The sequence below is a fragment of the Serinus canaria genome, chromosome 2 (genome assembly GCF_022539315.1).
Source record: "Serinus canaria isolate serCan28SL12 chromosome 2, serCan2020, whole genome shotgun sequence".
NCBI classification, from domain to species: Eukaryota; Metazoa; Chordata; class Aves; order Passeriformes; family Fringillidae; genus Serinus; species Serinus canaria.
In genome coordinates, this window is record NC_066315.1 from 86,436,484 (window position 1) to 86,451,991 (window position 15,508).

Consider the following 15,508-nt stretch of genomic DNA (forward strand, 5'->3'; position numbering starts at 1 on the left):
ACTGTGTGACATGCTTTTTGGTAAAAACTGTGCAGCATTTCCTCATGAAAAACTCCTATTCAGTCATTCAGTGTATAAACGCTCACATATAGGCCCATCAAATTCCTATATTGAGTTTGTGCCTATAAACTACCAGAGGAATTCTGAAGCAGCACAAAATTAAGATGTAGTATTGATTTCTTTGGACAGAACTTTCCCAATATTTTAAATAAAAATTGCTGCTGCATTTAACAACAGACTGAACCAAACATTTTCCACTTTTCTTCTCTCTCCCCTCTCTACATGTAATCTGGTTTCAACTGCAGTATTTTGTGTTGCTTCAAACAAAAAATTGTAATCTTAGCATCACAAGACCTCTATGACTTGTTAAAAACAAACTGTTGTGAGTTACTACTATGCTAATTTTAGGGAAAAAAACAGCAATGTGCTTTTTAATATTTAAAGCAACTCTTTTATACTACCCTGTTTAGACAGATACCACCCATATCTACCTTTGTTCGGGTGGTGGAAACTGCACAGGTGAGAGCAGTACTGGGGTCAGAGAGGAATCAGGCAGATATGCTCCCTCTTCCCAAGTGCATCCTAGCCCATTTGCTACAGGAAGCCAACTATGTCTAGAGAAGAAGGACAGAGACACTGATCTCTTCTTACCTAGCTGATCGCTCCGTGACTTGGCTGGTTCAGATTTCTGCAGGCATTAGGGAGGGTGAGGGATGAACAAGTGAAAAGGGAGCGCAGAATGTGTGGGCTCCTTCTCCAGAGGAGCAGAATTACAAGGGCTTCCCTTGAGGCAACACACACAAACTGCAGAGCACACAAGGCCCTCAGGTTGTTCTTCCCCAATGTGCCTGAGGCTTTTTAACACTTACAGGACCAGCTGGGCCTTGAGCTGTCTCTTCTTGCAGTCTGTCAGGGAATGGATCCCTCAGTGCACCCTCAGCAACAAACCAAACGACACATAGCAACACAGGATGAGGTGGAACACTGGCAACAGAGCACATGGAAGCTGACAAGGTTATATGACAAGAATGACACTGTATTATGAATGTGGGTGTGTAAAGAATAAAGCACCATTGCCCCACACTTTAACGTGAGTATTCAAAAAAACCCCCTCCAGAGTGCTTTCAGAGTGCCAGCTAAACTAGACTTTTGTTCCAGTGGCTCCAACAAAGTTTCTCTTTCTTACTTTCTTAAATAAAATGCTGCTGAACTAGAGGAAGTCTAGTCCGGGGAAACCGAAGTCAGCCTCTGTGATTACACATCTTAGGCTTACTCTGGCATTTTCACATCTCAGTGCACAATTGCTTTATTGTCTTGCTTTCTCTACAGATTGTACTGGAAACATTGATCCACCACAGCATTAGTAACTACAAGGGAAATCAGGTACAAGCATATCTACCCACCCTCCCCCAAAATCTTTCAAAAATAAAAAATGCACCATAACCAGATCAACAAGATTGATATTTTTTATTTGTACTTAGCACATACAGGAAAGATCAAAACAAATAATAAAAGATAGCATTTGTAAACAAATGTATTTCACAAAAAGTTATAAACTATCAAATTTCCTCTGAAAAAATTTGTTATAGCCATTTATAAATGTGTATTTATCAAAATCAAGTTAAAAACTACTTCATTTTGAAAACATCCCAAATGAAGATTCATTCATTCCAACAACTTCAGAGAGACCACAGATGTAAGGCCTAACTAAAACAAATGCACAAGTGAAGATGGCACTGTGATTTTTGGTTTAAAGAGAACAAAAAAGTCTGCAAGTGATCAAAATACCAGCCAGTCCAATTCAAAGTCCTAGGTCTGCAAAATATACATTCAACTTCACAAATGTCTAACTTTAAAAAAATAGAGCTATTCCACTGGAATGTCCTCATTTTTTAATGTACTGATTGTATGTTGTGTTTTTGAACCCACTCAGAGGAAAGTTATAAGCAGGTAGTTTCATGTAAGTAAAAGTACACTTCCATAATCACATAAAAAATAATATGTGAGCAGCACCCTTCTAGCAAGGACTAATTTTTAACATTCTTGCCTTTATAGCAGCAGGTATGGTTTTGGGGAATGCTATCCATATAAGGAAAAAATAAAAAGATATACATACTCTGTGAAATTTATTACAGTGTTCTTTCCCTATACTTGTTTTCAAAGTTAGGTAAGCACCTCTATTTTCTTCTGCAGGACACAAAAACTAGAAACAAGTGACATCCAAACATATGACTACCTCAATAGGCTCCCTTTGTTGGTGGCCCACAAGCCAATTTCATTGCCAGTATGAATTCTTTTCCTCCCTCCAATCTCCTATTTGCATGCCACTAAAAAAACAAGGTTCTCAATCTATTAATTTGACTCAAAAGACACAGGGTAATAAAAATAATTAAGGCACAAATGTCTGATCTTCAATAGCAGGCAGAGGGTCACAGATTTGAAACTAGGGTAGAATGAAAACCCCCAGAAATATTTCTGATCTCAGGGCACTGAAAATTCTTACCAGAATTCAAAAAAGGTTTTTCAAGACTGTTTTTTGTTAATAAAGATATGGAAAACACTTTTCCCAAGAATGTCCACAAACACTAAACAAGGATGGATGTACATACAAAGACACACACTTTATGCACAATACACTTTGAACATACTGCAGACAGACAAGGACCATGGAATGCAATGATGTCTAAGGTGGCAGATGAAATGAAGATGGCTCTTTTTCAGAGAGTCGTCATGAGTTTATCTTGGTACACCATGCTTTGGACTCCTCCTAAATTCTTCTGGTTCTGTTCCTGGATATACCGTAAATTGCTGTCCTCTCCACTTGTGGGGGGTTTCCAATAGGGCCTGTCATCATGATAGGGTGGCCTGTACCATTTGCACAGTTATTGGTTAGTGAGGAATGGAAGTCAACTTAGGAGTGCTACACAGTAACATGAGCTCATCCTGCAAGTGCTAAGCATGCACATGGAGCTACAGCACGGGAAGGAAATGGTACAGACCCATAGGTCTGATGCTGAAGCTGCTGCAGCAACTGGGAATCTCCTAGCTGATTTCAAAAGGCTTTCAACCAGAGCTCAATCATTAAAAACCCTCTCTGTTTGCAGCGTTACAGACAAGCATAGTGCATCAATGCTTTGGAATTCCAAAAGGGGGGGGTGGGGGTGGGGAAGGAGGAGGGGGCTACAGGAAAACTAAATTTGTACAACAAACAAGTAAAATAAAACATATCATGCAAAATGCTGAGCTCATGACAGTACATCCTTAAAGTGCAAAGGGTTAAGAAAGGCAATCCTATTATGAATGAAATTCTGTAGTTCTTGCTATTCCTTTGGCACTGGTGCAGTTAATTAACACTAAAGCAGCCTGAAATTTACAGAGTTGCATTTTCTTAAGAACACCCCCAGTCTATAGTTAGTACAGGTAATTCTCTGAGACTTGCAAAAGTACTACAAGGAAGAATATATTTTTCCTTATTTGTTCATTACTTATTGCTGCTTAGAGATACTAACTTCAACCATTCCTACAGTGTCCCCTGAATCATTGCAGCGGAGTGGGGAATAAATAAAACAACGATTTTGAACACTATGTAGGAAACCACAACATTTAACATTACCTTATTACCAAATTGAAGCTGCAATTATTATATATACGGAAGAAATTCTTTTCTGTGAGGGTGGTGAGGCACTGAAACAGGTTGCACAGAGAAGCTGTGGATGCTCCATTCCTGGAAGTGTTCAAAGCCAGGTTGGATGGGGCTTTGGGCCACCTGGTCTAGTGGAAGGTGTCCCTGGCCATGGCAGGGGGTTGGAACCAGATGATCTTTAAGGTCTCTTCCAACCCAAGACATTCTATGAATCTGGTAAGTTTTTTTATAGTAGCAGAAACACAGGCAAGGTTTAGATTTTATCTTTTTTTTTTTTTTTTTTAGATATATTCTAGTTATATAATGACAGCTGTTAATTGGAATTCTTTTTTTCAGAAGGTTAAATATTAAGCTAACTGCAAACAATTTCACTGAAAGAATCTGCAAACAATTTCAGTGAAAGAATTTTACCAAGAAAACTGAGACACAATTCCACATACTATTTCACAAGTTACTCAACAAAAGCTCCATATATAACATGTATTACACAGGTCATTTCATTTCAGCCCATGCCTATTCCAGACTCTCATGCAAAGCAGAAATAATTTTATGCATCTGTAGTTGTGATCTCAAGTTTGTATTCAAATGGAATAAGCTTTTTCAAATCAAGCTGTCCAAGATCTTAAATATCCAATTATTTCACTTTGACTCCAAGTTAGAATAACTTGAAGCTTCCACTTTAACCACATTTTTAAATGCTTCTACCTGAATGGGACAAAAATTCTGAGCACCTTTTCTACCAAGCTTCTATGACTGAGCTTTTAAGTATGGGATGGTTTTTTTTCAGTCTTACAAGCCTTGCTATAAAAAAGCCATTGTTCATATTTCACTGACCTTAGTCTTTGCCCAGGCAGTGGAGGGGCTGAAAGGGGAGGTTGTCTACACACACTACAATACATTATTGTGCATATTTCAATATCACTCTGCTCCAGGGTGAACTATTTGGTTTTAAAATGTCACGGACTGGTATCGTAAGTGATGAAATCTTTAGAAAAATTTCAGCAAAACCTCAAATGATTTTAGAAAATCATTAGGCTCTCTTGGCAGCCACTCTTTCATAATGTGAAATTGTACATTTTAAAGAGCTCATAATAAACTGGATAAAGAAGCCCTAAAACCAGGAAGACTCCTGAGCCTGAAATACAGGCAAAGTTCATTACACAACTTCAAATCTCCAGTTTCTAACACAAATTTAATATCTGCTTTACTGCTGTGCACTAGGAATTTTGAGATGACAATGCCTGTCTGCTTCTCTGCCTATTATTTCTAATAATGTACTTGCCCTTTTCCTGCATTCTCAGACTCAAACTCACACCAAATTGTCTTTTCATCCATTTTAAACTCAGCCTCATCCCCAGAGCCTGCCCACACTAAAACCAAAGTCTACCTATTGTGATATAAGAATATAAAAGTTAGATAAGGAGAAACAAAGATTAGGGTATTGGTATTTTTCACTAAAGGCAGTAATTACTTGTCTAAAAACCTGACTAATCTAAAAAGGCTACTTTTTATTAGGATGAAAAAGTGGCTGGTTTTTATCACGTGTACACGTATAGACACGTATCCACCAGCAGGTGCATGCCTTCACTATGCGTTCCACCAAGTGGGTTTTAATTGGACTGAATTTGTTCCAAAATTTCTTTTCACTTAATGTCTCTCATCACTAGCTAAAAACAAAAAAGTATGTGAGAAGATAGCACAACAGCACATGCAGGAATGTTTTTGTGAAACCTTTCTCAAAACTCAGTACTATAATTTTACTCATTATCTCCAATGTTCTAGATAAATTGTTCCATGTACTTGTCATTTTTTCATATACATTTCTGCAGAAGATGAAAACAGTGCTCCACTGCAAGAATATAATTATTAATAACTTAACTTTACACTAAAACGAGTTTCTCCTCTGTCTTAGGAAATTAAATACAAACAAATACTGACTGATTTGCAATTAAGCTACAGAGCAGCTCCCTATCCAACATACTCCCACAGGAGATCACTAGCATTCTATTTTGAATTTTGAATTAGAAATCAATTAGAGAAAAAGATTCATATTCCAAAGCAAAACTTGGAAGTTATTTAATACTGTCTCTATATCACATACTTCTAACTTTTGTTTGCTTTTCATGTGCAGAGAACTGCCCCAACAGGGCCACCAAAGCTTCATACAGAGTAACATAAAGAAAGAAGTAATTATCTTTTCTTCACAAAGGGAAGATTGCTTACCTTACATTCACAGGTGTGTGTGGATGCCAGTGTGCCTGAGCAGGATGTATATTAGGATGATACGGGGGCTGCAAATGGAAACATTGAACCTGGTTAACGAAATAGTATTAAAGCTCCCTATTAACTTTTATTTGCCTGGTGAACCCTAGAAACTCTAAAGCTTCTGACCTTCTCCCATGTCATTGAGCACATAGTGAAGCCTCTTGGTGCTGAGCCTGCTCATTAGGACACACTCATGGGACAATGAAAAGAAAATTGCTCTCCTGTTTGACAGACAACCTGGCACATCCTGTGCTTCTCATAGAAAGCACATCAAAAATGTCAACTTTGATCAAAAGTGGAGAATAAGAAAGGTTCTAAGAGCAGGCTTCAGGAGGTCTCCTGTCTTTGGTGACAGGACTTTCTTCTTATATCCACAAGATCTTGAAGAGAAACAGTAAAACAAAATCACTGGTGAGAGTTTTAATAAAAAGTGTTAAGACTAAGTTCTCACCCACATATAGAGTTTGGAAGTTTGCTTTTTCTCAGTACCTACTGACTGTCAGCAGCACAGATAAAAACCAGGTAATGTTTTCCCTGGAGTGTATAAAAAAACCCCCAACAAGCATTTGACCAGCAGGGAACTCTCTAAGTGTTGTGATGAGGGAGGTAATTGCAACTTTGAAATTGTCACGATCACCTACTGTGAGAGGCTGCTCTAGACAAAAGCTTGCTCACAGAGCAGTCTCCTGGGACCCATCACATTCACAGTCCCAAAGGCTTTAACTTGCACAGAAAGAAAAGGAAGGGAAAGAAGATGGCAAATGGAGAGTACTCAGTTTGCAGAGCGTCCAAGAACACAGGGGAAAAAGAAAACTCCTTAACCCCAATATGGTGCTGTTTATTTCCGACACATCAGAAAATCTCACCCCACAGTAAGGAAAGGGGAGCAAAACAGCTGAACAAACTATAAAGAGCAAAAATATTTACCATAAAATATGGAAATGACCACATTTTCCTCTGTAACTGGTATGTTCTTACCTGATAGTTATGGACTTCAGGAGTATTTTTAGCACTATGAGAGAAAAAAATTTGCTTTTATGTAATCAATACATCTACATCACAATGTTTTTTAGTTCAGGGAAGTACTATAGGGAAATAAAATTCATATTCTTAAGGACACCATTATTTTATTCAAGATATACACCATAACAGTTAACATGTGAAAGAGGGGTGTAAAATTTTTTTTTTGCTTTAGATTTAAAAACATGAACAAATTATGCTTGATAAGCTACCATAGGAGCAGTGAGCAAAAAGGAAGTATGTTTTACTTTAGACTGATTTAATATATAAAAATAATAAGAGACAGATTAAACAATAGAAGCAGACAGACCCTAAGAAGAATCTGGTGATGCATCATGAGACATGCCAAAGCAATTCATCCCACACCAGAGAATCTGCTTCTACAAATCCTAAAGGACATATTGTCTTCAGAATCCTTTTAGCCTCAGAACAGCAACTGAGAGGTAAAAAAAGTTGGGCAGTCACTTACCACAGTTGTGCTGCTTTCACAGGATTGTTTGCTTAAAAAGAAAACACAAAATCTTAAGACAAGTGAAATATCAGCTATTTTTCAGCTCTTGTTGGCTAAAGTGAACCCTTACACAGACATATTTGCACAGAAGTGTCTGAATTTCAAGTGCAGCCCTGTGCTTTCTAGTAATCCTGTGCAACATCATAAAGCATCAGGTAGACACAAATCTCTCTCTGGTCCTGCAAGAGTGAAAGCCCTTTAGACATAATAGTAGAAAAGCATATTCTTCCCAAATGCCACAACAGGACTTTTGGCAGAGTATGTCCTGCACAACCAGAACACTTTTTTCCTCATCTTACTGTAGTTCCATGCCAATACCATCAAGTCCACTGGGAATCAGAAACTACCCCTTGCAGAAATTTTCACTATCTTACAGAAACCAGAGTATTCACAAAGCTGGCAATGGCCTGTGTCACTGCAGGGAGCAATGGTAGCCAAAACAGCCCATCAGCTGGGAATCCTGGGAGACACTGAGTAATCTTGAGGAACAAGGTCTTGGCCTCTGCTTTGGACAGGCTGGAAAGAATGGTGAAGGTGGCAGCTGAGTAACTGGGGTGTATCATCTCTTTTTCATGATTGTGTGTGTTTCAAGAGAACCGAAAAACTTCTCAGAGGGAAAGTGAAAATCCAGCTGACTGCTGAATGCAGGAAGTTAGTTACACACTGCAGAAGTCTCAAAACCAATAGAGCTAGGAGAGAATCCAGTCCTTGTGGGCTGCATTTAAGTACAGGGCTTAATGGCCAAAAGATGCATGAAAGACAACAACCCACAGGGAGTTTTTGCATTAACTTAACAAACATGCTGTTCTACTCTTAACAAACATGTTGTTCTAGCTCTCTAGAAGGCAATAACTTGGGTGTGAAAGAAGTTCTGACTGGCTGCAATGGACAGAGAACATAATTAAGCATAAGCCACACTTTCCCTCTTCTGCCTCTCTCTCACAGATATAAGTACAGAAGCACTGAGACTCAAGACGAAACCTGCAGGTCTGTCAGATCCTGTAATGGCAAGAATTAAATTTAAAGAATTCATTCTTTCACTTATAAAATAACCCACACTATATAGCTGACTCTCATGTCTCACATAACAGCATCTCACAGATTTATTAAATTTGGATTTCAGTTAAACAAACTCCTTCCATGTACTAAGGAAGGAAACAGGGGAAAGAGTTACAGCCTCTAGAAAGCATGCGTGCTTGTCACTCTTTCTCCCCCCACTGTAAATGGGACAAAAATGTCCCCAAAATACCACAAGGGCTGCTCATGGAACTGTGGTTTATATTCTGGAAGTGCAAACGCGTGCAAAGACATTCTAAGGGAATGTCATCTCACCCTACTGTGTACAGCAGCCTTGCTCCATACAGCAACTATACCTGCAGGCTCAAGTAATACAGAATTTGGAGAGAGTTATCCTGCAGTGCTCCTTCCTAGGAGGAACAAAAAGCTCCAGCTTTTTCTACATGGCACAAAAAGCTCACGTTTTTAAGGACAAATTACAAAACCACAAGAGAAATGAATTCCTTGTAATTCCATTTAAATTCAGCACATCTCAATTCCCAGGGTAAGCTAGTTAAGGTCAGAGTCTGGACAGGTGAATAATGTCATTACAGTCAGAAAAGCCACAACAACTGCATAATGAGACTGCCCAATAACGCTAAAATTGTCTGGCTAGATAAGCGAGTCAGTGAGGCTTTTGGACACTGCTCCACCTCACATGACACAATCAATTCTTCAAAAAAACATTACGTGCTTTGCCTTAGTGGGTTTTCTGCAACTTTTCTTTCCTCCTCAATACAGCAACAAAAGAAACCATAGGGACCTCCTCCATAGATGGGGGTGGAAGAATTAATTGTAGATAGAGATTAAAAACAAAAGAGAGAAACAACCAACTCTGGCAAAAAAACCTCCATGCACGTTCTGATTTTTTTAGACATACTCTTCTTTTTATAATGTGGTACAGATGTCATGATTGTCATGTGACATTTATAGGATTTAATGGGACACCTGCATGACCAGCTCAGTGCACAAAATCTCTAAAACCATTTACCTTTATAAGTGGAATGCCTTCGAGAAGGGTATCTCTTGCTGGGCCTTCTTTCAAATGTACTGGTTCTGCGTAATCTCGTGCCGTGTGTTGCTTGATATTCTGTCCTCCCACTTAAAACACAGAAACAAACAAAGTAAACTGCTGCCTTCTGCTGGAAGCTGTTCCTGCTCCTTTGTACAAAGAGAAATATATTGCTGTTACTTCACTAAATACCTGAATCTGAAGCGTGATCCCAGCCTTATGAAGTCGGATCTACTAGATTTACTATTTGCTGGGGCTCGCAATCTGAAGAAAGCGTGGTGCTCCACTGCACACTTCCACAAATGTTTGCACGTTTTGGCACTGTCTAACCGGAAAACAAATGTGTGCTCTTGCTCTCTGCCCTAAATGCAGAAACAAAAGCTTTGGAAGTTGGCATGCATGATATTAGTTATTGTCCTTGGTAGGAGAAACACAGCCTGGGCCAACAGTGTGCTGAGCCTCCCTTGTGTTCTTACCAGCCTGAGCACACACCACACTTTGTTGGATCAGGCTCAAGTAAGGGAAAGAAGTTACCTGTTCATCATCTTCTACAACCACGAGCGTTAGTTTGCTTTTTTTAAAGTCCATTTTTGTAATTTTAGGCCTAAACACAAGAATCAAAAAGAAGAGAATTAAAATAATATTAAAATAATTTTATTTCTACAACTGTTTCACATTTGAGAGTGGTACTTCTAACCAGGCCAATCCACCTTCAGATTTAACCTTCAGATTTTAAACTTTGTAGATTCAATTATAAATTACAAAATACAGTCCAGATCCCATTATGCAAAGGAGAAAGATTTCAGCATTTTAACAATAAGGAATATAAGACAAAAGCAGATTACCAAAAGAATAAGCCTATTTTGTTGGCTCCTTCAAAGATCAATATGCCTGTTGGTGTCAGTCCAAGAGCATATTCACAACCATCTCTTCCCTGAAAGAAAGTACAGAATAAATAATCAATCTGCCATGAGCAGGGTACATTTTAATACAGTAGTATTGCAAAATCCATAGGTCTTAAACTAAACAATAAAGTTGCCATTTTTTTTAACATTACAGAGCAGAAGAATATGCAGCTGTACTGGGTGCAAAGTGGCATATTTTGGCAAGAGGAGGCTGCAGGGTGCTGCTGGAGGAGGCCATGTGCTGCTCAAAGTGGCTCTGAGATCCATGGCGATGGACCTGGGCAGCCCACACCTCACCTCACCTGTTTAAGAGCAGGCAGTTCCTGCCAGGGGAAGGACACACAACAGGAAGAAATTGAGGGACATGGGAAAAGGCACAGGAAAGGGATGCTGTGGGAGCAAAGAGAAGCATCCTTGGGAGGGGTGCCAGAGGTGGGAATGACTTCTGAGGAACCATGGCCCATGGGACAGCCCAGACCATAACAAGGAAACTCCTCAGGGACTGGCCCACACCAGGGCAGGACCTCACACTGATAAAAGAAAACATCACATGGATCTTACCTTAACTACATGCATATCTACACCATACATTTCTAGCCATTTGGCTTTGTTCAAGTAGCACAACTCAGCCTGCGCCGGGCTCTTTCCCCTATGAACATAAAATTCAGACTTCATGGTAAAAATTTTTATCTACTTTAAATGCTTTCAGATTCATTCCCCTAACCCTTTTCTTTGTGTCATCAGTCTTAAGGATACTAAATGGTATTTTTCAAGCTTAGCTTATGTTTTTACCCTCTTCCCTCCAAATGAAAACAAAACTGAGGACTGAAAATGCAAAAAGGTCTAAAATTGCCAATAAGGATGAAAATTCGGGTAACAAAGCATCACTAAAATGTACCATATTTATTAACAAAAGACAGGAAAATGAGTTTCCTAACACCCAAATATAAAATGTATGTTTGAATGAAAGAAGGGGAGAAAGAAAGAGATTCATTTCCAACATAAATGAGAAAAAGACATGGTTCCTTAAATTATTACAAAATAATCTAAAGAAAAACCCTTAAAAAATTAAAACTCACCCCACCAACCTTCCCTAAATTACTGCCTGCCATTTCTAGGGAAGGAAAGGGCTCAAAGCCTTTTTACAATACTTTTCAACTGACAAACATAATCCCCATTTCAAGCCTGTTGAAAGGATTTGACTTTGGAAGAGAAGAAAACCTATTGCTAGAGACCCCACTCCCACACAGGTACTCTACCTGCACTCTTTCCATTTCTGAAAAATGTCAAATTCCATTGCTTCAGTCTGGTTTGGTGCAAACCTGAATTCAGACACGAGCTCTGGTGTGTGCTCAGGGTGCTCACACTCTCCCAACTCAGCTGAAATCAATCAATTGAGAAATTAAAAATATAAAGATCTTGGGATGACCAGAAATATTTAATTCCATTATCCCTACAAAGACAAGGATAGTTTGCAAGTCACTAAGCATGTTGCAGAATGCTTTAACACCTCATCCCCCAACTCCTGGCCCCAGGAAATTCAAACCAGATTTCACAGCAGAACTCAGATAAATGCATTTGCAGGAGTAGAGTAAGGTTGTGGTACAGAATTCTGACATTCAGGAATGTTACAACTGAACCAGCTCAACTAAAGTTGCTTCTCTGGATTTTAAAGCACTTATAGGAAATAAAGTTTCTACTAAAAACAATCATCAATGCATCCTTTGTTTTAGAAGAGGTGACTTTGAAACTTCCTCTCATCGCATACTTTTCACCCCCTAACACTTCCTATTCTGTAGCATGCCTTTTATTTGTCCCAGTTTAGGACAAATTTAGGAGTTATGTTTCTGTTCATGTCAAAACATGAAGGGAATACCTTGTCTCATTAAACCAGTGATAAAGCTGTGTGGATTTTTAAATCACAGTGGTGGTGTAATATTCAGATTAATAATTTTAAGGAAGCAAATGCTGAAACATTGACATAATTAAGGTGTTGCTTTCTACTTATATGCTTAGGCTCTGGTGTTTTCTTTTCTAGGAGCAGAATACTTTCCAACTCCACTGAGCTCAGCAGGAGATGCAAGTGCTGAGCATTTCAGTGACTGACACCCTTAACTGCCTTGTGTCTGTGACAGCTTTGCTCCTGGAGCCTCTCAGCTGTACTCAGAGGCTGCAGTGTCGCTGCCTCAGGACTGTGTGGCAAGCACCAGTGGAAAATACACTCTTCAGCAATACCCTGTGTCACCTGACACATGATGTGATTCCCAACCAGGCCTCTGCCAGTCAGCACTTCTTAACTGTTTACTACTCTTACTACTACTACCAAAATAAAAATAAAAATGAAAAAGCATAGAGGGAAACGAAATCCCTTGAAGAAAACAGTTTTATTCCTTCAGGGCGCTTTTACACTTAACAGCTGCAAAAATTTCAGTCACAGCCAGACTTCAAAAATACTTAACAGGATCCATCAGTAGATAGAAAGTTACATTCAAAATCCAATCTGTTGGCTGATAACACCTACTAGGTGGTTTTGAGAACTTGGGCTTTGCTGAAAGCCCAAGTTATCCTCAGTCCTGACAATATTAAAGAGATTGAGTTCATTGGTCTTCATTTTTAATTACTGTCTCACACACATTTTTCTACCTCAACAGCAATCTTCCATAATGAGGTAAAGTATTCTTATCTCTATTAAAGAAAAGGACATAAAAATATCTCAGCTCCATGGCTGTTTCATCAAAGCTGGAAGCCTATTTAACACAGATATTATTAAGAATTACTGGCAGTCCACTCTCCAGTATACAAGAGGGAGCTACAGCAAACACATTAGCTGGGAGGACTTCAAGAGGAGAGAAAAAGGTAAGGATCTGAAGTTTGATGTGTTGCCAACCATCTAGGAAAAACACGGGAGATTTCTCTACTGCTTAACTGAGAGAGAAGGCAGGGAATGAAGGCTGACTGTGCTGTAAAGAGGATGTGTAGGGATGAGAAGAATTATGAGCTTGTAGGACAGAAGACACACAGAGAGGCTCAGCAGCACTAATATTTTGAAATCCAAGGGCACAGCAGAAGACCCATCTCTTCATTTCTGTCTTCATGACATGCTTTCAGGAGTGGTGTGAAAGGTGGGTCAGGTGTTACATAACACATGTATATACATCATCTGTGTTCTTCAAAACATAACCTGGGGGACATTTTCAAAAGGATATTTCCTAGAAAGTTTTTGAAAACTCAAAAAATGTATTTATTTTTAAATATATAGCTGATTCTTTTATACAGAGGGGAAAAAAGTCTGCAGTATTCCATGAGGATGTCTTATGATTAGAACCGAAAATCTGAGATGTGAGAAAATGTTTTCCTCTTTAATTTAATTAGCAGCTTCAAAAGTATATCTGGTAAAATACTAAGACCATACAACACTAATGATGTAGTTAAAAACTAACTGTAATAGTGAGAAGTCAAGTTTGATGACAACATTTCCACAGATAATCCCTAAGTATGATATTACATACCTGCTTCATATGTGACCCCATACTACAAAGCAATGCTACTTGCTACAGCATTTCCTTCATGGGACTGGCAACAAATCAACAATTTATGTTTGAAAGATGATTCACAAAAAAACAAAAGAAAAAAAAAAAAGGCAAAAAATACCCCAACAACAACAACCACCTTGGAAACTGCTATTGGAAACCAAGAATTACTTTAACAGAAAATTCCCTTGATGAAAAGAGAGACCTGTATGAAATGTAAAAAGAATATCTGTAAAAGAGATTATCTGTAAAAAGACTTTTGTTTCAGAGGGCTCAGATAACCAATGCCTAAGTAGCAATTCCTAGCTTTTTCCTCACTCTTAGGAGAAGAGTGCACACTAAAGAGCAAGACTGCATTTTACCAAGAAAATGTAAACCACTGAGGAGGGAATAATCAAAATTTCTTTATACTTTTCTGCTTAACTATGCTTCCAATGTCAATAAAATGTAGCAAACTCTACACCAAAAAAGCTTATTATTATGTATATCAGCAAAGAGAATTAATGAGTTGCAATAATGCAATAATTTTGGACAAGCTTATTGCAATGATGTCAAAATAGTGGAAAACTGAAACTAAAAAAAAAAAAAAAAAAAGACAGCAAAAAGGTATAAAACAATGTTCCCAGAAACAGCAAAGACTATTAGTTTTGGTAGATAGCTGGACACATTATAAACATGATGGACAGCAATTGTATTGCATTTACAGTAATCACAGGTGTCAGCTGCTACCCAAAATGTTGAGGCATCAACCTATTATTGTTTGCTTGGTCCTCTTTGCTTGGACCAGATGTGAGGCACCTGGAGTTTTTATCTGTGGAAATATAAGCAACAAATCAAATTTGGGCTCCACATTTCCTTAACCTCAAAAAGACAAAATGAGTCTGCCTGCAGCAGTTCTCTGCACACCTGACAATCACAGTTGTGCCAACTGCTGCAATAAAACAATCCACTGCCTTACACCTATTGCTCCTTGGAATAGAATTCCCAGTTTTGCCTGTCAAGTCCATCTAGAATCACTGAGTAACTTTCACTGCTGCATTAAACTAAGCAACTCTGCCTAAGCTCTCTGTGTGCCATGGCCCAACCACCAGTGAAACAGGAAGAGAATTTTTCATTTCAATTAATTTTGCTGATGATTTGCTTAGAATGGTCCAGCTCACTGCACTTTCTTTTAGAAAAAAATGAACTTGATTTGTGCTTTAAAAAAGTTTACTCCCCATCTGAAAAACAAATTGCTTGAAATGGAACAAATATTTGTATTAACATGCTTGCAGCAAAAAAACCCCACACTGTCCTACAATAACGTAATGAGAGCCAGTGCGCTGGAATTGCTTTTACATAGTGAAATCCTTGCTCCTGCCACTAAGAAGTGATCTTAGTTCTTACCCTCCCATGTAATTCCCTCCTCTCCAGTACCTGCCACTCCCTCCCTCCTGCCCTGCAACCATCTCCTGAGTCACCCACTGTGGAGGCTTCCTCTCCCAGGCACAGTTCAGGCAGCAGGAAGCCCAAATTCACAGGCACCCACCTCCCACAAACTGTGTGAAGGGCCAGCTGGCTCTTCAG

The 15,508-nt window shown here is 38.9% G+C and overlaps 1 protein-coding gene across 2 annotated transcripts in view; it reads right to left on the minus strand.

Annotated features, from left to right (window-relative positions):
* Nucleotides 1–1,448: 1,448 nt before the first annotated feature.
* The window catches only part of EPB41L4B (erythrocyte membrane protein band 4.1 like 4B), an 82,818-nt gene continuing 68,758 nt past the window's right edge, over nt 1,449–15,508 (minus strand). The window contains exons 7-16 of one of the 2 annotated variants that reach the window (XM_050971160.1): nt 11,672–11,792; nt 10,974–11,061; nt 10,353–10,441; nt 10,042–10,111; nt 9,700–9,869; nt 9,487–9,596; nt 7,398–7,428; nt 6,887–6,920; nt 5,867–5,934; nt 1,449–2,865 (exon numbers count right to left, since the gene is read on the minus strand). In XM_050971160.1, coding sequence (XP_050827117.1) covers nt 2,718–2,865; nt 5,867–5,934; nt 6,887–6,920; nt 7,398–7,428; nt 9,487–9,596; nt 9,700–9,869; nt 10,042–10,111; nt 10,353–10,441; nt 10,974–11,061; nt 11,672–11,792 — 929 coding nt within the window. In that variant the 3' untranslated portion in view covers nt 1,449–2,717. The other variant, XM_050971161.1, reaches the window with a different exon arrangement.